At 42.6% G+C, this 25,327-nt stretch overlaps 1 protein-coding gene across 3 annotated transcripts in view; it reads left to right on the forward strand.

The window, feature by feature from the left end:
- RFT1 (RFT1 homolog) overlaps positions 1-8,076 on the forward strand; it is a 46,091-nt gene extending 38,015 nt beyond the window's left edge. For 2 of the 3 annotated variants that reach the window (XM_053299090.1, XM_053299091.1), the window contains exon 13: positions 308-8,076. In XM_053299090.1, the coding sequence (XP_053155065.1) occupies positions 308-475 (168 nt within the window). In that variant the 3' untranslated portion in view covers positions 476-8,076. The remainder of the gene's footprint in view (positions 1-307) is intronic. The other variant, XR_008316799.1, reaches the window with a different exon arrangement.
- Positions 8,077-25,327: the final 17,251 nt, after the last annotated feature.

A 25,327-nucleotide genomic window follows, 5' to 3' on the forward strand; every position in this document is an offset into this window, starting at 1 on the left:
TGTTAATCTTTTAATGCTCCTCAGTACATTTTACATTTTTCTGACCCTTCCACTGGGAGGCAGGTTCTTTGAAGAAGGGCTTTTTCATATGTGTGTTAGGAGACACTTGCACTTCCTCTCTGAAGCCTGTTTCCTGCCTCTGCTGTGAATGGACATAGGTTCACAGCCTGGGAGAGAGGCAGGCTATCCTGTCTTTCCTTCCTTGCAGTGGTTGGCAAGTAGGAATAAGAGAAGCAAATGTTTGCCGTTGAATCACATCATTATTGTTAACATGACAAACAATAACTTAAGTTTGCTTTCTTTGTAGGTATTCCTGTGCTGTGATAAAGGATGGATAGCAAGGTTAATTCACATTGCTGTGGGAGCGCTGTGCTTTACAGTAACTGTTGCTACTATATTTTTCACAGAGACGAAGCTGATCCATTTTGTTAGGACACACTTTTTGTCAAAATATACCAAAGAAGGACTAAAGTGATCATGCTCAAGTTCCTCTAAGCATATATGTATATGTTGGGTTCAGAGGTTTTATATTAATTTATATGATGGATTAACCTAAAGGGTAAAGATGTATTGGTTGACATCCATATTAAATTACAGAAGAATAGTTCCCCATTAATTTCAATGGGACTGTTCATGAGTAACTTGGTCAGGATGCCAGCCATTGACTCTAATGCAAAGGTGGGCATTAGGTAGCTTGGAGCTCCTGGGCTTATCCAAAGTAGCTCTCCAGGTGTTTGGACTTGCTTTCCCCTTCCAGTCTATACTGCAAGTCTGATTGGCTGGCTGAGAGGGGGCAAGACTGCATCATTCATAATCATTCCCCGGCCTTTGGGTGCTCAGGGTTGTGTTTACTTCATCTCCCATTAATTTCTCTCCAATTTCTTCCTCTACAAAGCAACCTCTCTTGCTTCCCTTCTGTCCTGAATTAAAACTACCTTCTAATTCAGTGGTTTTGATATTAAATTCCTGATTCAGTTGATGTAAATTTTTGTACAAGCTGCCATTTTGCAACTGGTTCTGCCTCTCTTAAGCCACCATCTTCTGACTGGTTCTGCCTGCCCAAGCTGCTGTTTCATGTTGGTAGCTCCCAAGAATCTGGGGGTGGGGAAAGTAACTCACAGAAGCCTTAAGTCTGCCCACCCTCGCTCTAATGTATGTCTGATTCTGTCAGTGAAAAGTACATGGTTGGCAACCATTGTAAGGTTTCACGTTCAAAGGTGAGTTTTGAGCACAAAGTAACTTAAGCTGACAGATTTACTTCAAATCTATAAAATGGTGCCAGGGTCAAACAACTTGGATAAGCAAAGGGTTGCCTTGTAAGTATATGAAAAGCTGGGGGTTACTGCTTATTAGTGTGGTGATGCAGATGTTTTTCAAACTATGCATAATCACTGATGGCACTAGCTGGTGGCTAGAGAATGTCGTGTATTACTACTGTGAAGGCATTTAAACTCATATTCCACTTGAAAAATATTTTGGAGACTGGAGGTGTCTCTCAGCTAATAGCTGCTGTTAAAACCTTTCTTACCAAACTGATTTTCAAAGAAAAAGAAGTATTACATGCATGCTATAGCAGATTTAGATAAATTGTCCAACATTTCTTACATTCAAATATCATTGTGTAGTAGATTTTGATTCATTTTGGGATTGTTTTGCTTTAATTTCTTTCATCTGAGCGTTTGGGGCACTCTGTTATATATACACATGGACAAATATGTTGGTACCCCTCCACGAAAAAAGAAGAACCCACAATTGTCTCTGAAATAACTTGAAACTGACAAAAGTAATTGGCACCCATCATTGTTTATTCCACATTTAACAAAAATCAGACTTTGCTTTAGAGTTTTGATGCAACAGAATATTTCAAATAATAACACAAATGAAAACGGCGTGGACAAAATGATGGGACCTTTAACCTAATATTTTGTTGCACAACCTTTTTTGTTGCACAATCACTGCAAACAAGTGATTCCTGTAGCTCTCAATGAGAGTTCTGCACCTGTCAACAGGTTGGCCCACTCTTCCCAAGCAAACTGCTCCAGCTGTGTCAGGTTTGAAGGGTGCCTTCTCCAGACTGCATGTTCGATAGGATTCAAATCAGGGCTCATAGAAGGCAACTTCAGAATAGTCCAATATTTTGTTCTTAGCCATTCTTGGGTGCTTTTAGCTGCGTGTTTGGGGTCATTATCCTGTTGGAGGATTCATGACCTGCGACTAAGACAGAGCTTTCTGACACTGGGTAGTATGTTTCGCTCCAGAATGTCTTGATAGTCTTGAGATTCTATTGTTCCCTGCACAGACTCAAGGCACTTCATGCCAGATGCAGCAAAGCAGCCCCAAAACATAACCCAGCCTCCTTCATGTTCCACAGTAGGTATGGTGTTCTTTTCTTTGAAAGCTTCATTTTTTCATCTGTGGACATAGAGCTGATGTGACTTGCCCAAAAGCTCCAGTTTTGTCTCATCTGTCCAAAAAACATTCTCCCAGAAGCATTGTGGCTTGTCAATATGCATTTTAGTAAATTCCAGTCTGGCTTTTTTATGTTTTTCTTTCAAAAGTGGAGTCCTCCTGGGTCTTCTTCCATCGAGACCACTGTCACTCAAAAAGTGACAGATGGTGCGATCAGACACTGATGGACCTTGACCTTGGAGTTCAGCTTGTATCTCTTTGGAAGTTGTCCTTGGCTTTTTTGTCTACCATTCTCACTCTCCTTCTGCCCATTGATTTTCCTCATGCGGCCGCATTCAGGGAGGTTGGCTACAGTCCCATGGACCTTGAACTTCTTAATAATATTTGCAACTGTTGTCACAGGAACATCAAATTGCTTGGAGATGGTCTTATAGCCTTTGCCCCTTAACATGTTTGTCTATAATTTTCTTATCTCCTCAGACAACTCTCTCCTTTGCTTTCTCTGGTCCATGTTCATTGTGGGACACACGATGATACCAAACAGCAGAGTGACTACTTTTCTCCATTTCAATAGGCTGAATGACTGATTGCACGATTGGAGACATGTGTGATACTAATTAAAGAAAACAGCTAATTTGAAAAATCACTCTAATCCAATTATTTATGATCTTTTCTAGGGGTACCAACAAAGTGTCCAGGCCACTTTAAAATATCTTTGTAGAATACTTTATCTCTTTTCACACTTGCTTTGCTTTACTCGATGACATATCAAAGGCATGCAGGTATACATGGGGCAATTGCTTTTCAGGAGGCATAAAACACTTTTTCAATGAGCTGTAAGGGTACCAACAAATTTGTCCATGTGTGTAGTAGTATTCAATCAATCAGTTTATTATGTACAGTTCTTGCAGTCTTGATGAGCATTCCTGACCACTGCAAAAGTGCCTCTTATATCACATGCTATAAATCCTTCCACTACATAGAGGCATCATGGAACAAATCTAGATAATTTGCTTCAACATAGCCTGCTCTGCCAGTCTTTCTTTTTTTCTTGTTTGAAATGGTATTGTCTAAAATGGTTTTAGAACAGCAAGAATAGACATAAATGTAAACCTCTTGGAGACTGGAGATTGTCATATATGGATTGCCATCAGGGATTTTCATTTGAATTGCATTTAATTGCGCCAAGTATTAAAATGGATACATGTTTGCTTAAAGCAACATATTGTTTCTTTTGAAGGTTGCTGTATGTACTAGGGAAAATAATGCATTGGAATATAACATTAAAAAAAACCTTATTGGAGAGGAGAGCTGTTCTTGTGGTAACAACCATGACTTGTCCCTCTAGCTAAGCAGGGTCTGCCTTGGTTGCATTTGAATGGGAGACTACATTTGAGCATTGAAAGATATTCTCCTCAGGGGATGGAGCCACTCTGGGAAGAGCAGAAGGTTTCAAGTTCCCTCTTTGTTATCTCCAAGATAGGGCTGAGAGAGATTCCTGCTTGCAACCTTGAAGAAGCTGCTCCTAGTCTGTGTAGACAATACTGAGCTAGATAGACCAATGGTCTGACTCAGCATATGACAGCTTCCTATGTTCCTTTGTTCCTATGTAAATATCTGGAGAATTAAAACAAAAGCCAGAACACAGTGTTAGAAAATACAGTACAGGAAGATCTCGTTATTTGCAGGTCCTGCACTTGCAGATTTACGTATTTGCGGTCTGGTAATTAGCACCCAACCTCAGTCTAATGTAAAAAAGTTAATACAGGGTTAAACCCACATATCCGCTGGAAATGACCTTGGAGGTCATTTCTGGCCACCATTTTGATTGCTAGAGTGATGGCCGTTTTTTTGGCCATTTTATTGCTGAAACCAGGGCAAAAACAGATTTTTGGCCAATTTCAGTGCAGTGGGGCACTTTGCAACACTTTGTAAGGCACTTTGGGAGGCATCTGGAGGTGACTGGGGAAAACCAGGGGCAACAACCACGATTTCTTTCCAATTTATTGCACCGGGAGCCTAACCTCCCAATTCCCATTGCTCTAATGCCCTGTTATTTGCGTATTCGGTATCCACGGCTCCCCCACAAAATGCAACCCCTGCCAATAACGGGGTTCTCCTGTATGGACAAACTGATTTGTTTGTCAATACAATGGAAACATGAAAAGCATTAAGAACTTAATCATTCAATAAGACGTCATGTTACTTGAAACAATGACTAAAGCATGAAACTGAGTGCTTCTAAAAATGATTTTGTGTAGAAAAATGTGTTAAGCTTGACTCACCAACACTGGAATTTCCCCAGTGGATTTTTTTTTTTTTTTTTTTTGCATCTAATGAATTCAGTGCATTAATTGTATCCAATAGCCAGGGTTCAAATAACTGTGACAATGATTATGCGAGTCAGTGATGATTTTAGACTTACTTTTGTTGAACAGGAACTGATGGAGGGTTTCAAAAGTAATTTGAATAGCTTGTTTCTGCTGCCTCCCTCTGGTAATGTCTCACAGTAGCTGATCAAAAAAGTTAGGCTTTTCATTGGACTTACAAAGTCTCCTTTCATGAGCTTAATTCTATCTTTGGTTCTCAATCTTTATTTCTAGTTGATTATCAAAAAGCACTCAAACTTTGTACTCTTCTTTATTGAGGAATAAAAAATATTTCCTGCACAGGAAACTCTGAATTTCTTACAGTATTAAGACCCAGCTCAGCAATGTATTTTAATTTTTATGTTAAATTGAGTAAGTACTTAAAATGTGCACTTGTGAAAAGGGTTCACTAGTTTAGAATCCTAATTTCCACAGGTGTGGTGCAAAAGTGTTATTGGAAAGCACAGTCCAAAGACATTGTAATAATCTTTGTGAGGCAGTAATTCCATAGCTAGTGTGGAAGGATGTTTTTTTGAGTAGCTGTCTTTGAGCCACCTGTCCATGTGCACTCATGCCCTTGATACTACTTTGAGGGTAGCATCTCTCTTTCTGTTGAAGCATTGCAGTAGTTTGTTTATCAACTATATTTCTATACCACCTGACATGTGCATCCCTGCGGTGTACACAAGTTAAACTACAATATAAAAACAGGATAAAATTCTTAAAACAATTACAATATAAAATCAATTAAAATTAATTTAAAAAACATGAGAAAACAGGTGGGTCTTAAGGGTTAAAAAAAAACAACAGCCAGAGATGGAGAAACTCTGATTTTAACAGGGAATGCATTCCAGAGCCCCAGGCAGCCACAGAGAATGCCCCAAGTAGCCACCAAACAAGCCAGTGGTAGTTGTAACTGGACCTCCCCAGATGATCTTAATAGCCAGGAGGTTTCATGACAAAGGAGGCACTCTCTTAAATACCCTGGGCCTAAGCCATTGAGGGCTTTATAGGCAATAGTCAGCACTTTGTATTTTGCTTGGAAACACAATGTGCAGCCAGTGCAGTTCTTTTAAGATTGGTGTTATATGCTCTTTTCAGGTTACTCTGGAGACCAGTCTGGCTGCCACATTTTGCACCAACTCTAGTTTTTGGAGTATGTACAAAGGCAGCCCCACATAGAGTTCATTACAGTAGTCAAGCCTGGTGGTTACCAACATATGTCCCACTATTTTAAGGTCATTTTCCTGCAGAAATGAGCATAGCTGACATATCAACCTAAGCTGATTTTTAAAAAAGTGCTCCTGGCCAGTGTCACCCCATTCAGAACAGGCAGAACCATCTCTTGAGTTCTGACCCCTCCATCAGTACCTCTGTCTTATTTGGATTCAATTTCAGCTTGTTATTCCTCATCCAGTCCATTACTGCCTCCAGGCAGGCATTTAGGGAAGTTATGCATTACCTGATGAAGTTGATATGGAGAAATGGATTTGTGTGTCATCAGCATACTGATAACACCCTGCACCAAATCGCCTGATTATCTCTCCCATTGATTTCACGTAGATGTTAAAATACGTTGGAGACATACTCTGGTTTCTTTTCAGATCGTATAAAAATGCATTGGAGACAGTATGGAGCCTTGTGGAACTCAATACATTAACACCCGCTTTGCACAGCAGTCTCTGAGTGACACCATCTGGAATCTGCTAGAGAGATAGGAATGGAACCACTGTAAAACAGTGCCATCCAATCCCAACTCCCTCAGGCAACCCAGAAGGATACCGTGGTTGATGGTATCGAAAGCTGCCAAGAGATCCAAAAGGATCAACAGAGTCTCTCCCCCTCTATCAATACCCAATTGGAGGTTATCCATTAGGCTGACCAAGGCAGTCTTCAACCCTGTAGCCTGTCCGAAAGCTAGTTTGAAATGGGTCTAGATCAGGCCTGCTCAACTTAGGCCAGAGTTACTCTGCTGTTACTCAGTGAATTATAAATCAAGTGATTCTAGCCGACCCACACAGAGCATCTGTGCGCTCTTTGCGACCGGCTGTTCCCCCCTCCCTCCTGCCCCATTCTCCCCCCTCCCCCTCCCACCCCATTCTCTCTTGCCCTCACACCCAATTCTCTCTTGCCCTCTCTCCCACCCAATTCTCTCCTGCTCTCTCCTCCCCACCCAATTCTCTCCTGCCCTCCCTTCCCCTCCTGACCCACTCTCTCCTGCCCTTCCTTCCCCCTGCTCCCACCCCTCTCCCTCCCCCACTCTCTTGTCTCCCCCTCCTCCTCCCCCTTGCTCTCCCTCCCCCCTTGCCCTCCTTCCCCCCTCCCTCTTGCCCTTCTCCCCCCCTCCCTCTTGCCCTCCCCTCCCCACACTGAGTACCTTACCTCCACTGCCACAGGCCAGGCCCTCCTTACCAGGTGGCGGCCGGCCAAAAAGGCCCCCGCCGCCACCATTCCTCCTCTTGGGTGGCAAACAGGGAAGTTCCTCTGCCTGGTTCCCTCCTGCCCCAGCCTCCCACAGGCGCCTTAGCTCCATGGGTGCCTCCGCTGCCAGCCCGCCGCTGCCTCCTCACCTCTGCAGCTGGGCCCGCAGGCCTGCTGCCGGGCCAAGTACCAGCCTCGCAGCCCGCCACTTGCCTCCCAGTGCCAGCCATTTCCAGTGGACCCCGCCGCCGTGCCACCATGACTTCGCCCACTGCCGCCTCGCCTTCACAGCCAGGGCTGAGTACCGGTTCTGCTTCTGCGGCCCACTGCTGGCCTCCCAGTGCCAGGCCCGCCACCGCCATTGGCCTGCTCCCCAGCCAATCATATTGGTTTGCCGGGACGCACATTCCACGGCACATCCAGGAAAAATAAATATATAGATACATTGTTGATATACTTGATATACAAGTGGTATACCCAGAGGAGGCGGACCTCCTCCATGTGCCCCTGCCAAACGAGGTGAGGCGGGCAGCTATTAAGAGGGCCTTTTCGGTGGTTGCACCCTGTTTATGGAGTAGTCTCCCCAGTGAGGTTCACCAGGCTTCATCACTTTCTTTTAGACATCAGTTAAAGACATTTTTGCTCATCCAGGCCTTTTAAATGTCAGTTTTTCAGATTTGATCTGATTTTTACCTAATTTTAAAATGAGTTTTTAAGCTGCTTTGTATTGTATTTTGTATTTTATTTTCTTCTTTTCTGTCTGTTATTATTTAATGTGTTATGTGTTTTTATTGTCTCTTTTAATCCTCTGTTGTGAGCTGCCCAGAGAACAATATGTTATGGGGCAGCTAACAAATAAAGTCATTTCATTCATTCATTCATTCATTCATTCATTCATTCGTGCCAACACTATTGGAGATTATTTTCAGCTAAACAGCTGGTGCTCCTGGCCAACACGCTTCTGAGGGCAACTTGGCGAGGCTATTTTTATGTGGGCTTGCCACAGACATCTAAAGGGGGCAGCAGCAGAAATGCCAGAGAACTGGAGAGAGACTTTAACATCATGTCCCCCCAACAATTCTATCCCATTGTCATAATTTTGTACTGAATTGTATAATAATGTTTGTTAGCAATTTTGAATCTGTTATCAGAAGTGGGATTAAAAAACTATTAAATAGATTTAATTTACTATGCCAGGAGCCACAACAGTTGGATATGAATCTAAATGAGAAGGCTCGCTTTTGCAGGGACTGAAAACATCTGGTGGCTGAGCATATGCCTTGTAGCCTCTTTCAGTGAGGGTGAGGATGCTAGTTCCCATGGTGACCTCTGTGGATCTGCTGGGCAGCAATAGGAGCAGGAGGGCTGGGAAAAGGGTTTTATATATGATATTGCTGTCTGCTCTAGTGCCTCCAACACCCATTGCCTCAGAGTCCTAAGGACTGGCAGCTGTTGACTCCATCTGCCCAGAGCAAAAGCAATGGCTGCAGAAGCACCTGGTAGGGGTGTGCTTGGAGCAAAAAAAGTGGTTTGGTTCAAATTTGAATCAGATTAGAAGTGAACCACATGGCGCCAAACTGATTGGCTGCGGCTTGGCGGTTCAAGCAGCTAGGCAAATCTGGGGAAAGAGTGGGGGAATGCACTGAAGGGCGGGGGGCGGGAGCAGTGAGAAAGGTAGTTTAAGATGCTTACCAGCATGGCTGCTCTCACCACCTCCGTGCACAGCCCAAGTGCATGGTGGTCTCTCCTTTAGCAAGTTGCCTGTGTGGTGGAGCGGTTCCAGCCTCTGCAGATGTGCGGAGGCCATTTGTGTGTCCTCCGTGCATTCACAGAGGCTGTAACCGTGCTGCTGCCACGTGGGCAGCTTTCTTAAAGAGGGATTGCCATGCTCTTGTGCTATGTCAGGAGGTGGTGGTGAGCAGCAACGCTGGCAGCCATGTCGGCCAGTAAGTTCCTTAAACTACATTTTTCATGACACCCCCCCCCGACCCCCGCCCTTGTTGCTGAACTGGTCTTCCCAAACCAGGCTTGGTTTGATCATGCACTGAACTGCCCTTGAGCCGCTGAACCAGCCCAGTTTGATACAAACTGGTTCGACATTGGTTTGTGCACACCCCTGACACCTGGTGGACTGGGGAAAGGACTCTTAAGCATCAGCATCCAAGTACTTGCCATCACATTTAGGATGAGCAGAGCCAAATGCCGTGTGATACCATTGTCCATCACACTGATAGCACCTAGTATTCTGGATTTGCTTACATAGTGCCTTACATATCACTTGATCTGTGCTGGTCTAATGCCATAATAAAGCTTGAACTTGAACACTTACATTATATATAAGTGATGTATATACAGTGCATGATATATCATCAACATATACATCAGATTTTATTATTGTGCACTGCTTTGAGAATCTTCATGATTGAAAAGTGATACACAAACAAATAAAGTAAAATAAATTATATAGAATGTGTAAAACCCAACTGAAGCTTGCATTCTTTTGCTTTTCTTTGTACTGACATTCTGACTTACATAGGTATAGTTATTCTCAGCTCTAGTAATTCTGCAATAACTTTTGACTTACTACTTGCTGTGTTTTGTAAAGAATGCAGCAGTTTATTCTTCCAGACATATCACCAAATTCTGAAACTATAGAATTGGATGCAGATGAAATATTGTTTGATTAATGTGCATTTTTAAAATGTACTAAGGCAAACCAAACCTCTTTGCTCTCACTTATGCTTGAGTCACATGCCCATTTACTATTGCTTGAGTTGTCCTTGTGCTACTGAATATTTACTAACATTTTTACTGCTTGGGGAAAGTTGTCAACAACCAGAGTGCTGAGAAACTCTGTGGGTTTTAAAATTGTATTATTGGCTGCATTTGTGTTCTACATTTCTGCCAATGCACTCAAAAGTGCTTTGCAATCCAAAATAATGGCCTCCAGCGTGGTGACTGGAAGAGCTTTGTGCTGTTGGCAGGTAGTTTGGGCAGGAGTGCTAGGCAGGGAGGGAGGCTCTGGTCTGAAGTGCTACCTAGGAAGAGCATAAGCAGATAGGATGGCTGAAGGAAACAGGTCAATGCAGTAGACAATAGGAGCTGATGTAGATAGAACAATGGCCAATGAAGATGAAGGGGGAGTGGGGAAAGTACATATACCTAAATATGGGAGGGCTGTGTGCTGTTGACAGGAACAAACTTTCCTTTGTTTGTTTTATTTGAAGCATTTAATATACTGCCCACTTCAAAGACTCCAGGTGGTGTACAATAACATGTAAATAAGATAACATTAAAAATTAGAACCAAAAATTACATTAAAAATTACAAACTAAAACAGATAATGGAAAGGAAATAAAGTAAACTAGAGGGCAAATGCCTGGTGAAAAAGAAAGGTCTTCAGTAAGGATTTAAAGACCAGTAAAGAGGGGGCTAGATGAATCTGAAGGGGAAGAGAATTGGGCAGTAACCAAAAAAGCCCTTTCGCAGGTCCTAGAACTCCAAACCTCTTGAAAATCAGGGACTGACAAAAGGGCCATCTGAAATGATCTAACAGGACGGGATGTAACTGGATGGGAGAGGCGATTCTGTAGGTAAACAGGCACCAAGTCCCGCAAGGCTTTGAAGGTAAGAACCAGGACTTTGAATTGAATTCTGAAGCGAATGGGTAACCAGTGCAGCGACTGCAGGAGAGGTGTTACACCCTATTATATCTTTTGGCACCCATAAGTAGGCGAGCTGCTGCATTCTGGACCTGCTGAAGCTTCCCAATCGTCTTCGAAGGTAACCCTAGATAAAGCACATTACAGTAATCTAAGCGGGAGATGACAAGGGCATGAGTCACTGTCATTAGTGCTTGCCGATCAAGATAAGGGCATAATTGGCAAACCAGATGAAGAGCTCACCCAGCATTTTGTGTGTCCGTGTGTGTGTCCTTTCCATCAGCCAAAGGGCATGGGGCCAAGGAAAGAGAGTGAGGAGAGCTACATTTCACAATGGATGAAAATTGAACTGGATTCTCTTCTCTGGACAATATGTATGGAATTAACTTTGGACTTAGTAGCAAATTTCACTTGCTACTAAACATTAAGGGTAGCTGGAAATATGTTGTTTCAAAGTGTGAAAATAAGGGGAGACTAGTCCTAATATAAATTTGCACCATCAGTCAGTGTTCAATTACTTCATGGGAATCAGTTTTGCTATTTTGTTTTTTCAATAGAATAGCCATTGTGTATCAGGGGCATGCAGCAATGAAGGACTAAATGGATTCATTAATGAATCACTGTTCTAATAGCTATATTAAGAAGCTTGCATTAAAATCCATAACAATCTTCAAAATGAAGGAAATTGGCTCAAGTACTGCCCATTGTCTTTACTGAAACACAGTTAAAGCATGAGGATGTTTATATTATACTGGATTTTGCCCTTGACAGATGTAGCTGCTGCTGGAGTAGTGAGCTGAGCTGCCAATAGAAACCATCTGGCAATGGTTGAAGGACCCCTACCTGCAACCTTGGAGAAGCCGCTGCCAGTCTGGGTAGACAATATTGAGCTAGATGGACCAAGGGTCTGACTTGGTATTTGGCAGCTTCCTATGTTCCCTCCCCTGTATTTCTAAAGAGCCTTTTAAGATCCTGGTAGCTGCGCTTTTCTAAGGCTGGTCATGGACCTAAACCAAAGCAAATGTCTTATGGATGATCATACTTGGGGCCCTGGCTGAGGGCACAAGGCGTGTGTGAGAAGTATCAGAAGGAAACAGCAGTGCTGTGAGTTTCCTGCACTGCTGTGGCTTTTGCCCACCTGCCTCCCCTTCTGCAATGGGGAATGTCCCTGGGGATGTTCTCATTTGTGGGTGGGAAGGCAGGTGAGACAAGCAATGTGGAAGATTTAGGATGCCACTAATTCCTTCTGCCTTCCCCCTTGGGCTTCCTCCCAGAACTCCCTGTGATGATGCAGGAGCCAAAGGAGAAGGAAGCCCTGCTGAGAGTTTCCCACCTTTGGCAACTGGGATAATGTGGTCATGGGAGTTGCTCTTCCCACCTTTCAAGGGTGAGAAGGAAGAAGAGCTGCTGCCACCACATCCCATATCTTCCTCCCTTTGCTGATGGAGAGGGTGGGTCAAGCCACCTGCCCATCATCACCTGCCCACCGCTGAGGAGTCGCCATTCCTATTCAGGTAAGCTTGGGGGGAACATGCTGGGTTATGTGTGGACATGCCAGCAGGGCCCAGGTTCAGAGCTTTCCCTAGCCCCCCTGCAACTTGGTGCCTTCCCCCACTGCATTATCTGGGCAAATTAGTGGTGCAAAACATATTAAGATGGGGTTGGGGGTATACTTCTGTTGGGTGTTGCTTTTGTGATCGGTTGTACATTCAAGGTTCCATTCCATGCAGCAGAGTCCTATCTATCTATCTATCTATCTGTCTGTCTGTCTGTCATATGTCTATATCACCAGATAAGTATATCTCTAGTTGTGACATAAGGGCAGTCCATTGTGACATAAGGGCAGAGCACTGCAGTGGATCTACACTTAGAGGGCAGAAGAAGAGAGAGAAACTTGCAGTTGTCATTTCTGAGCATTCAGCAGTCACTGGCCAGGCTCAGAGATCTCATGGAAATTGGGAACCTGGGATTGCTTAGTGCTTCATGGTGCATATGTTTCATAGACAATATTGGGAATTAAAGAATATAGAGGCATGGAGGAATATTCTTGCTCTGGCACAGAAAGCTTGAGACAGGTTTGAGATGCAAACCTGGGGCTGGAAAGATCTTGGAGCAATAACTCTGCAGTAAAGTCTCTCATGGGAGGGCTTGGGGCTGGATTGACAGTTGGGAAGTCATTTTGCTTCCTTAATGACACATCTTTATTGTCAATGTTAACTTGAGACATCTGGCAGTGTTTTTACGAAACTTAACTTCTAGCTCTACCGATGACCTGTGGCATCATGTGCTCCTTGGGCCTTCTGGCATGCTGCTTGTTTCACATGCTACAGTCTGGATTTCATGGGCTAATATAGTTCTGGTTACATATTACAGTTCCTCACCAGTGCTTGGAGGAGATTGCTTTGGGGACCTCATTCAGCCCTCCAGCTGTCTAATTTCATGCCAATTACTTTAGCTACATTCTCCATGAAACTGAGTTTTCTGTTAAGTGTTTGCCATAATGGCCATTAAGAGTGCCCTGAGAATCTAGGTCAGCCTGTGCACTGAAACTGCATAGAGTTGTTTTACTTTTCATGCCAATGCTCACTGAGACTTGCTTCACAAGTCACACAGCCATTGTTTTCCACCATGGATGGAGAGTCATGGCCAGTTCCAGCTTCCTGGTGAATGTACTATGAACATACACACTTGTCGTACGTGCATTTTAATGTTTTAATAATAATAGTAATAAATAATGCATGTATTTTAAAAACTCGCTTTGAAAACTCACATGAGACTGCCAGTGCTAGGACTACAAATCTGGTCTGAAGTGGATGTAGATATAATTTAGAGTCACAGGAAGGATGAGTCTTGGGCACTTCCAAACATGCAATTCCTACAACCTAAGCTTTTCATTGTTATCAATTATGTTAGATTCTGTGGGAAGCAAAGTTCAAGGGTTTCTTCAACTCAAGATTCAGCAAGACTGCAATATTCAATTAGTAAACATTTGTAATATCTTAGATACATGGCTATCTGCCATCAAGTTTATAATGGTATAGAAAATGCCTGAGCAATTAATAGATACAATTATGTGGAAGAAGTACAAAGGTAATGCTATTTTAAAAAGCTTCTTGGTTTATTTTATTTTGCTAAGGTTATGCATACCTGGAAAGTTTCTGAGCAGCTAAAATACACTGGACACATGTATTCATGAAAATTATACTTGGTCAGTTGTAATTGTCGCAGATGAGTGTTTTCAATATTCTGCCATTTATTTATTTATTTATTTATTTGAGTTATATACCGCCCTTCCAAATATGGCTCAGGGCAGTTTATATCTTAAAAAATACAATTAAAATCAATTAACAATTAAAACCAAAACTCAATCAATTAATCAATTAAAATCATTTAAACATTAAAATCATTTAAAATCAACACTAAAAAAATAAAACCATAAATCTAATTAAAAGCCTGGGTGAATAAATGTGTTTTCAGTGCCTTTTTTAAAGTTGCCAGAGATGGGGAGGCTCTTATTTCAAGAGGGAGCACATTCCAAAGTCCAGGGGCAGCAACAGAGAAGGCCCATTCCCAAGTAGCCACCAAACGAGTTGGCGGCAACCACAGATGAACCTCTCCAGATGATCTCAACAGGCAGTGGGGCTCATGATAAAGAAGACGTTATCTTAAATACCTAGGGCCTAAGCTGTTTAGGGCTTTATAGGTAACAACCAGCACCTTATATTTTTCCTGGGAACATATCGGCAGCCAGTGTAGTTCTTTCAACACAGGAGTAATATGGTCTCTCCAAAATGCCCCAGATACCAACCTGGCCGCCGCATCTGAACCAACTGCAGTTTCCGGACTACATACAAAAGCAGCCCCACATAGAGCGCATTGCAGTAATCCATATCTGCCGAAGCTGAGGTTACCAGCATATGTTATTCATCTCAAAATACGGACGCAGCTGGCATATCTACCGAAGCTGATAAAAAGCACCTCTGGTCACTGCCAGACAGATAAAAATCTGACCCACACAATAAGTATCTCCATCTTATCTGAGTACAGCCTCAGTTTGTTATCCTTCATCCAGGCCAACACTGCCTGCAGGCAGGCATTTAGGGAAGTTATGCCTTCTCCTGATGATGTTGACCTGGAGAAATAGATTTGCGTGTCATCAGCATGCTGATAACACCCTGCACCAAATCTCCTGATGATCTCTCTCAGCTGTGTGTGACTGGAGACTTTAACACTTGAATAGGAATAGACAATAAAACTTCTTGCCAAATTCCAGCAGTGCCCTCCTGATCAGTCAACCCTCCCGAGTGTGCCTCCCACTCTCCTAGTTAGAAAATCTAAAGATATGGTGGGGAACTTCTGTGGTCTAAATTTACTCCAAACTTTTAGCAAGGCAGATCTGCACTTGTTGAGTGGGGCGGTTTTGAGCAACTTCCCAGCAGAATTCACTCATTGGGCAGGCTCTAAACCTTCACTTATCAATTATACAGCCATATCCTGTAATTTAACTCCCCATATAAGGAAATTCCACATTATTAGTCACCCGGAAAGTGATCACTTCCCAATGAACTTGATCATAGGCTGGAAGGGGAAACTGCATCTGGACTGTAATCAGGCCCCAGTTAGAGAGGTGGAGCAATGTCTGCATTGTGTGAAATGGTCTTCCAGTCAACAAAATCTAGTAGCTATGATCTTAAATTCACAGTTAGCTTCCATTCTATGAACTGCTTTAATTACCAGGTTGCATGACTCTTCCAAGCCCTATGTTAGAACATTATAATCATTTGGCCCAGTTACTACAGCCAGCACTTGCCACTATGAAATCCTCATAAGGTGGGGAAATTGTTCTTCCGCCCATGATTTGATGCCAGTTGCCATGAGGAGAAATGAAACCTTATTAATGTGTTTAAAGCATATGCTGAAGGTTCTACTATATATACGGCCCAGGATTTGCTAGAAATGAAAAGGCAAAAAATAAAAACCTATTAAGGGGGGGGGGGAGCATTGGCTACTAGGGTGGCCTGGGACCAACTGATTGCTGCCACTAAAATGAAGAACACAGCAGTGTTTTGGCGCCTTGTATCACAACCTATGGGGAGGGTACCTCTCAGTGCATCCTCAGTTATACCAGCTGGGGTATGGGAGCACCACTTTTACACATTGTATATGCAGGAAGGACCTAGCATGTTTAGATTAGAACTAGATGCTGAACATCTGCCACTATGGGCTCCTGTCACCTGCTCCAAAACTGAGGGGCTGGTGAAGCAATTTAAGCCTGGCAAGGCCCCAGGGAATGACTTTATAACAACTGAGGTAGTACGCTGTAATCTGGAGTGGTGGGCTCCAGTATTAGCTTCTCTCTTTACTTACAAAGATCGCACTGCTAAAGTACCCAAAGACTGGAGAGTTGCCTTCACAGTCCCTATATATATAGAAAAGGCAAAAGAGATGTGCCTGGCAATTATCGTCCAATTAGTCTTTTGAATGTCATCAGCAAATTTTATGCCAAACATCTAAATGGGAAGCTCCTGGACTGGCTTGAATCTAATAATATTCTGGCAGCTGAGCAGGCTGGTTTCCAAGAGGGGCACTCTCCTATTGACCAGGCTCACATTCTACAACATCTAGTTGAGAAGTATACTAAAGGCCCAAAGGCTGCTTTGTACGCAGCTTTTATAGATCTCAGAGCAGCTTTTGACTTAATCTCAAGAGAAAAATTGTGGGCAAAACTCAGGGACTCCACCATAGATAAGCGCCATTACTTATCTATAATTTGTATGAAGACTCCCATTGGAGAGTACGTTGCAGTGTTGGAGGACATCCATCGGCAGAAATTCCAACTCAAAGGGGTGTTAGGCAGGGTTGTATCCTGGCCCCAATTCTGTTTGATCTCTATAGAAATCCCCTGGTATCCCAGCTGAACAAACCAGTCTTTCACCCACCCAAATTGGAAAATAAGCATCTGTTGAGCCTGAATTATGCAGATGATAGGATCCTCTTAGCACAGACCCCAATTCGGTTGAAGTGGGTGCTCGCTTCACTGAGCTTGTACTGTGTTGAAGAGGCACTGGAAGTTAACCCTTCTAAAACATAGGTTCTGGTCTTTGCCAAACGACCCAAGTCCCATTCATGGTCTATGAATGGCCATGTAATTGAATAAGTTAGAATTTTTAAATACCTTGGAGCAGGGGCGTAGCAAGGTTGGAGTGGGCCCAGAGACAAGATTTTAAAATGGCCCCTCCCCACTGAAGCTCAGCTCATGAAGTAAAGAAAACTTAAATGAGGCTATATATAACCTATGTGCCACAATAATTTTTTTTAAAAGGTTTTGTAAATTGTGGACGATGCAAGTCATTTAATGGTGCTAGAGAAAGACATGCTGTTCTGGTAGCTCCAGGTCTTAACACTCACATCAATTTTGGAGAATGAATACAACTGAAGGAAGCCCAGGTGGGTGTGCAGCTGGGGGAGTCCATCATGTGACTTGCCTCTGGGGGCCCCCCCAAGGCAGTGGGCCCCCAGACAACTGTCTCTCCTTGCCCTATTATAGTTACGCCCCTGCCTTGGAGTCATCTTTCACTCTGCAGGAGGGTGAAGAGCGCACCTTAACTATGTGACGCAAAATGACCAGTAATCAGCCAATGCCATCCGGTCCTTTTATTTCACCAGGGGAGCTCTTTTCATCCCAGCTGCCATAAAGATTTTCACCGCTAAAGATTACCTGCAGCTCCTGTATGGTGCCCAACTTGGTTCCTATGAGAATTTTACCCCCTTGGAAGTAGTACAAACCAAATTTTAAAGAATAATATTCCAAGTGCCATGCTGTGTTCCCAATACATCCTTAAGATGCAAGGCAGGAGTTTTTAGATTAGAAATAAGACTCTGGCTGAGTAGGCTTATATTTTGGTTGAAGCTGTTATTCTTTCAAGTGGGCTTGGCTCCTCTTACCCTTGTAGACAGTTACACTTTGAGATGGAAGGTGGCGTTAAGTCATAAGCTACAACCTTATGGCCTTTCCCAGGAGGAGCTTATCAGGATGGGGTATGACCAAGCAGTACAGGTCATCAAACAGTGTGCATTTGATATAGAAATGCAAGAAGAGTCAGCTAAGCTGCCTAGAGGGATTTATATAGATAATCAGTTTTCAAACGCAAAACCTGCTGAATACCTAATCAAATTAACAATAGCAAAATTCAGAAGAGCCATGATCCTTGCTTGGCTAAGTGCACTCCCCACTGCAGTTTTAGAGGGGAAGTTCAAGAAACTACCATACTCAGCTGCCTCTGCCCTTGTGGCTTGGGAGATATAGAAACAACTGCACATGTATTACTTTACTGCACATTTTTCAAGGATATTGGAATAAATTTTATTTCTTCATTTTTAATGGAATATCCTGGCCGCACTGATGAGTTTTATTTAAATTACTTGCTGTCAAATTTTAAAGACACAGTGTCTTGGAATGTGGCCAAGTTTTGCTATGTAGTCTGTAAAATCCATAAGGAACTCACTATCTGATTATTGTGGGCAGTTGTTGATTATTATTGCTGGTCAATGACCGAAATAAAGCTATCTACCTATCTATCTCTCAGCAGTTTCATCTAGATGTTAAACAACATCAGAGACAATATGGAGCCCTGAGAGACACCATAGGGAAGTTCAGATTTGGAAGAACAGCAGTCTCCAAGGGACATGTCTGGAATCTGCCTGAGAGGTAGAAGCAGAACCACTGAAAAGCAGTGCCTCCCACCCCATATCCCCTCAGACATTCCAGAACGATACTATGGTTGATAGTATCGAAAGCTGCCAGGAGATCCAAAAGGACCAACAGAGTCACACTCCCTCTGTCAATTCCCAATTGGAGATCATCCATCAGGCCGACCAAGGTAGTCTCCACCTCATAGCTCGCCTGAAAGCCAGTTTGAAATTGGTTTAGATTATCATTTTCCTCCAAGACTGCTTGGAGCCCTGAACTTCCTATTGCTTATAAAGTCAAAAATAGCCGCCCAATCCCTTTAAAATCATGCAACTAGGGGGAAAGAGACATCACCCCTCCAAATTTGGTGCAAATCCGTTGCAAAATGACTGAGATACAGCAGTTTAAGTTTCTAACGCCTAAAAGGGGGGTTTAAAAGTTTTGGTGACCTTTTTTTAACCACAGATAATGTATACAGGAGGACTTCATAAATCATGGTTCAGCATATGCAGTTTCAAATATCCATATTCAGGTAATTAGCACCTGACCTTGGTATACACAGGAAAAAAAATGGGAGAATGGGTTAAACCCCCATATCTGCAGGCCAGGGTAGTTGGAAATGACCTTGGAGGTCATTTCCGGCCACCAATATTTTGTTTGGGATTCATTTTATGGCTCATTTAGTTGAAAAAAATGGGGTGAAATCATGATTATCGGCCAATTTTTGGCTGATTTTTGGTCCCTTGGATGCCCTGGACTTGCAGGTTCAGTTATTATGGACTTGCAGGTTCAGTTATCTGCAGCATAATAGGGCACATTTGGTGCGGGGGGGGGGGCTGCCATTTTCAGCTGATTTTGGCCAATTTGAGCAGTCCAGGAAACTAAACACACCCTCCTCTGATTCCCATAGACCTAATGCCCCATTATTCATGAATTTGCTATCTACAGGCTCCCCCATGGAATGGAACCCCTGTGAATAATGGGGTTCTCCTGTATTTTTGAAGATAAGTGTCTGATAAGGACAGTCTATGAGCACTTTATTTCTCGTATAGTTAAACTACCATTCCTCCCTTTCCCTTTCCTTCCATGGGCATTTTTCTTCTTCTGTCCCCTTTTTCTCACCCCTACCAAAGCAGGGGAAGCAGAGGACCTCAGCAAAGCTTGGAATAAATTACTAGAAAGCAAGTTCATTGATTCCACTGGAGCTTACTTCTGAGTAAACATGCATAGGAATCAGGACCAGCAGGGGTCCTAGGCAAGAATGTGGGCTTCCCCCCACCCCCAGCTGCTCAGCAAGGCATATTGGGGGGAACCCCATTTATTTCTCTGGGACTTACTTCTGAGTAAAAATGTATAAGATTGGGACCAAGCACTGCATGCTAGGAAGTTACAAAGAAGGAAAAACCATTCCCATCCAGCACCAAGAAACCATCATTCTGGCATAGAATGCTCTTGAACACAGAGGTTCTACATCAGAGCCAAACTGCCAGGAATATGGAAGCTTCACTTGGCCATACTTAAGAAAAGAAGCCTCCATCTTCACAGGCAGTTTGGCTCTCATGTAGAACCTCCAAGGGCAGTTTACACCACAATAATAGTTTGTTGACACTGGCTGGGAATGGTTTCTTGGATTTCCTTGCTGCACTTCTTTGGAGCTTTCTGGAAGCACGTAGTTGAGCACTGTGAGAAAGAGGATGCTGGGCTGGAGTACACATTCCTTTCTCAGCAGCATTTTAATCACTGAACCTGCAATTCTATGTGCACACCTACAAGGAAGTAAACTCCATTAAACTCAGTGGGACTTGCTTCCATATAATGAAGAAACAGTTAAACAATCCCTGAAGAATGGTCTTGGGGGAGGGGAGAATAATGGAAAGGTCCTTTTAAAAATGTGAATGGAAAACAATGTAAAAATCCTATGAAGTAAACCCATTACCCTACCAAGCACACAGGGTCTACCCTGGTTGCTTATGAATAGGAGACTACATGTGTGGGCATTGTAAGATATTTTCCCTAGGGCAGAGATTCTCAATGTTGGATCCCCAGATGTTATTGGACTTCAACTTCATAATCTCAGCCCCAGTGGCCTTTATTCATTCATTCGTTCGTTCGTTCATTCGTTCATTCGATTTCTATACTGCCATTCCAAAAATGGCTCAGGGCAGTTTACACAGAGAAATAACAAACAAAAAAGACAGAACCCTGTCCTCAGAGGGCTCGCAATCTAAAAAGGAACATAAGATAGACACCAGCAACAGTCACTGGAGGTACTGGAGGTACTGTGCTGGGGGTGGATAGCCAGTTACTCTCCCCCGCTAAAGTTTGCTGGTCAATGACCGAATAAACTTATAACTAACTCCCCTGCTAAATAAAGAGAATCTCCACATTAAAAGGTGCCTCTTTGCCAAGTTAGCAGGGGCATAACTGTGGTTGGGGATTATGAGAGTTGAAGTCCAATAACATCTGGGAACCCAACGTTGAGAATCCCTGCCCTAGGGGATGGAGCCACTCTGAGAGAGCTTCCTCCCTGCAACCTTGGAGAAGCCGCTGCCAGTCTGTGTAGACAATACTGCGTTAGATGGACCAATGGTCTGATTTGGTGTATGGCAGCTTCCTATGAACATCTCTCAAACATAGGATCATAGGAAGCTGCCTTATACTGAGTCAGACCATTTATTTTACTGAAATTAAAAGAGCATGTTAAGGAATGCCTAATGTCCTTTTACTTTCAACAAGACTACTTTGAGTAAACCATTATTCTGTCAGCCATTAACCATTAAGTGGATATCGGTCGTGTCCGACTGAAAGTCAGACACAACTGAATCGAGAAGAAGAAGAAGAAGAAGAAGAAGAAGAAGAAGAAGAAGAAGAAAGATAACTCTTAGGCTTAAATGGAATAAATCTACTCTGCCTATGGTCAGAGGCTATGTCACTTGTGTGTAGGGTTGCCATATTCTGCCCTCTCAAACCCAGGCACCTAATTTGTATATTATGTAAATTGACTTGAAAACAATTTTGCATGTGCAAATTAGCAGCTGCACTTTCCAGCTGGCATATATTTGCTCTGGATATCTATCAACAGTAGTTGGGGAAGATATCTTTGCCTGACCATTTTTCTTCACATGTTAGCAGCAATAGAACGACAACAAAGCAGAGCTTTTTGATTAAAGCTGCAATTCTGTACACACTTATTTGAGAGAAGATCTGATTGAAACCAACGGCGCTTACTTCTAAGTAGACATGCATTGAATGTAAAGCCAAAAAAGTCCATAAACATTACAATACACAGCCTGTATTGGCTAGGTAGTGATTCACATCAAAAGCAAGCTATCCTCTCAACTGCCTGATAGAAATCCCCTGCTGATAACAAATAAGGCAACATTCCTCAGGGAATTACTGTACTTGTGCAAGCGAAATCCTCCCAGCTAGCGTCCTCTTCCTCTCTTAATCCAAGTCCAGCAGTTGAGCAGAATAGTGACTGCATGTTTTGCTCCATAACTCGGCTTCTACAAGAGCTAGAGCTTAGTTTTTTTGTTTTTGTTTTTTTTAAATGACAACTGAAATCCAGGTGGGGTAAGCAATCCGGGTGAGATGCTTAAAAACTGGATGAAACCTGGAATTCCGGGGGGCATGGCAACTCTGCTTGTGTATAACATTTAAAATATACTACTTTCTAGACAGAAAGAAAAAAGATACACTAATAAGTATCATTAAAACATGCCAAACTTTATTAAAAGAGGAAGAAGAGCCAAGGCCAGAAGAGCTCATTTCAGCATCTCAGAGCTCATCTGCAGCCAGAGAACAGGCCCTGGAAAGGTGTGTGGGGAGGTGCTGCTGCTCAAGGCCTGCGTGTCCTCCTGAGCAGAGGCGTATCTAGGGAAAATAGCACCTAGGGCAGGTACTGAAATTGTGCCCCCTGTCCAAACATCTGACATCCATCATTCAGAGAACGTTACTATAATATCAGCTCAAAAATACAAGTCAAGCTAGTTAATCTTTTAATATTTCAAAAACTATTTAGCAGTGGACGTAGCCAGACCAAAAAATGCTGGAAAACTACAAATTTCAGTATGCTGGGGCTCCTGAAATACCCAAATACTATGTGGAGGTGTACTTGGAAAACTAAACAGAAGTGCCTGTCTAATTCTCTACTATGCATTGTAGCATCACCATTACATAAGTTTTAAAAATAAATGGAGAATTTGACTTTTCCCAGATACTCTGAAAATAATTAAAGGATATGCAGAGTAAACTGTGTCACTGCTTGGAATATATTCTAGTATTTCAGAAAGGCAGTTAAAATGAGAGCAAGAGAGCAAGAAACTCCCAGTGGGCCTTAATACTAAGGATTTCACACTGATTCAAAGACAAACTCACCATTAATAGCCATATTATTAAGATATCACATTTAACTTATTTATCACAAGAAACAAAATAAGAGCAAATGAATACAATCCTAGCTCATAAGCTTCAGCTCAGTATTCACAAGCCCTGATTCTCTGTACATAGTGCCAATCTGAATATGTGTACAGTGACTTATATTAAATTTAATTTTTTAAAATTTTTTGCCTGTCACCCTTTGGGGGGCTTCCTAAAGGCTGGTTGGGATCTTCAAAGGTTTCCCCTCCCCCCTGGCATGGCCTAGGGCCTCACAGAGGCCATTTGAGCATGTACAGTGGCCATTTTGTTTTTGGTTGTCATTTTTTTTAATTTAAAGAATTGGCACCCCCCTTCAAGTGGCACCCGGGGCATGTGCCCTGCCTGCCCCACCCTAGATATGCCCCTGCTTCTAAGTGAAGGAAGGAGAAAAAGAAGAAGATATAATAAAGGCACCTATAGGTTTCCATCCCTTAAAAGAGTTGGGATTTCAAGACTGGGGCGCTTTTGTTCTCTAGGGGGGTCATAAAGCTGAGTATGTGCCACTATATATGGTAAAAAGGCACACTTCAGTGGGTTAAGGCCTCCTATTTCAGACAGATTGGCTTAAGGCCCACTATTTTGTTGATAACACCACCCTGAAGGAAATTAAATCAAGCAGGAGAACTGTGAGGTTTCTGGGAGGTTTCTGGGAAGAGAATCTGTAGTTTTGGACATGGTTGTTAAAGCATTTGTTATTTTTAAGTATCATTGTTTATGTGTGTGTGTCTCTTTAAGAAATAAAAAATGAAGTGCAGATTTAAAGTGAACACAAATTACCTTCTTCTTGTTGTGTCCTTATTCACTGCTGAATAACCATGAGGTGGGATCACACTGTCACTAAGACTGAACCCACTAATTTCATTTAATTATGTTTTTTCAGGCACTGGGTTGGGGGGGGGGAGTATAACTTTATCTTAGTTGAAGGTTTACCAAAGTTTTGGGTGTTCAACATCAGCAAGTTCTACCTTGTGGTTTGGATAAGCTCTTCCCCCTAGTGTCTAATAGGATTTCCCTTTTAAATATGTCTGGAAATTTAGTAATCCAAAAACCTTTGGTTTAAGATGAGAATTAAGATGCTTTACATTTTCACTTCTGCTCTAAAAAGAATGGAAATTGCAAGTTAAGGTACCCGTCTTAACTTCCGTGCCATTTTGTTCCAATTATTTTGGTACAATTACAAATAAGCATATTTCAAGAAGCTTTCACTCAAGATGATGACCGTTCCTGTGACTCATGGCACAAGAGTGATCTTTATTCAAAACGTGATGACAATGACCCAGGCCAACTTTGATTTATACAGTCTGCAAAGCCATTTAGGAGGCATGGGATGAGTGTTAGTAAGAACATAAGAACAGCCCAGCTGGATCAGGCCCCAAATTACAAAATTACTGCAATGCGCTCTACGTGGGGCTGCCCTTGTATGTAGTCTGGAAACTACAGTTGGTCCACAATGCGGCAGCCAGGTTGGTCTCTGGGTCATTTTGGAGAGACCATATTATTCCTGTATTGAAGGAGCTACACTGGCTGCTGATATGTTTCTGGGCAAAAGACAAGATGTTGGTCATAACCTATAAAGCCCTAAACAGCTTGGGCCCTGGGTATTTACAGTAAGAGAACATCTTCTTCATTATGAACCCCAATGCCCACTGAGATCATCAGGAGGGGTCCGTCTGCATTTGCCACCGGCTCGTCTGGTGGCTACTCAGGGACAGGCCTTCTCTGTTGCTGCCCCAAGGCTTTGGAATGCGCTCCCTAGTGAAATAAGAGCCTCCCCATCCCTGACAGCTTTTTAAAAGTCTTTAAAGATGCATCTGTTCACCCAGGCTTTTAATTAATATGGTTTTAATTGTTTTAATGTTGTTTTAGAATATTGTTTTTAAATTTTTAAATTGTGTTTTAAATTTCTTGTTTGCGTTTTTAACTAATGTTTTATTTTCTGTTTTTATTTTGTTGTAAACCACCCAGAAAGGCGCCCAGTGAGTTTTGGGTGGTATAAAAATAGGTTTAAATAAATAAACAAAAATAAAATAAAATAAACTGTAAACACTTTGTACAGTTTGGCATATGATGATGGGTTTAGAAATGAGGCTCCATGCACCCACACTTTGCCTTGGTCTTTCAGTTGGACATTGAGCTGGGGAGGGATGCAGCGAGGTAGACATTTAACAGGTGCAATTTCCCTAATTACTTCCTAGAGCTGCCGCTGATGAATTTCTGCCTGAGATATCTCTGATCAAGTCAAAGTGTTGCCAGTCATTTGGGCATCCAGGGACAATGTTGGGTCAAGCAGCACCCCCAAAATGGCATATTCTTTCTTTCAGGGAAAACTCAACCTGTTCTGAGATAGGTTATATTTA

Source organism: Hemicordylus capensis, chromosome 2 (assembly GCF_027244095.1).
Source record: "Hemicordylus capensis ecotype Gifberg chromosome 2, rHemCap1.1.pri, whole genome shotgun sequence".
NCBI classification, from domain to species: domain Eukaryota; kingdom Metazoa; phylum Chordata; class Lepidosauria; order Squamata; family Cordylidae; genus Hemicordylus; species Hemicordylus capensis.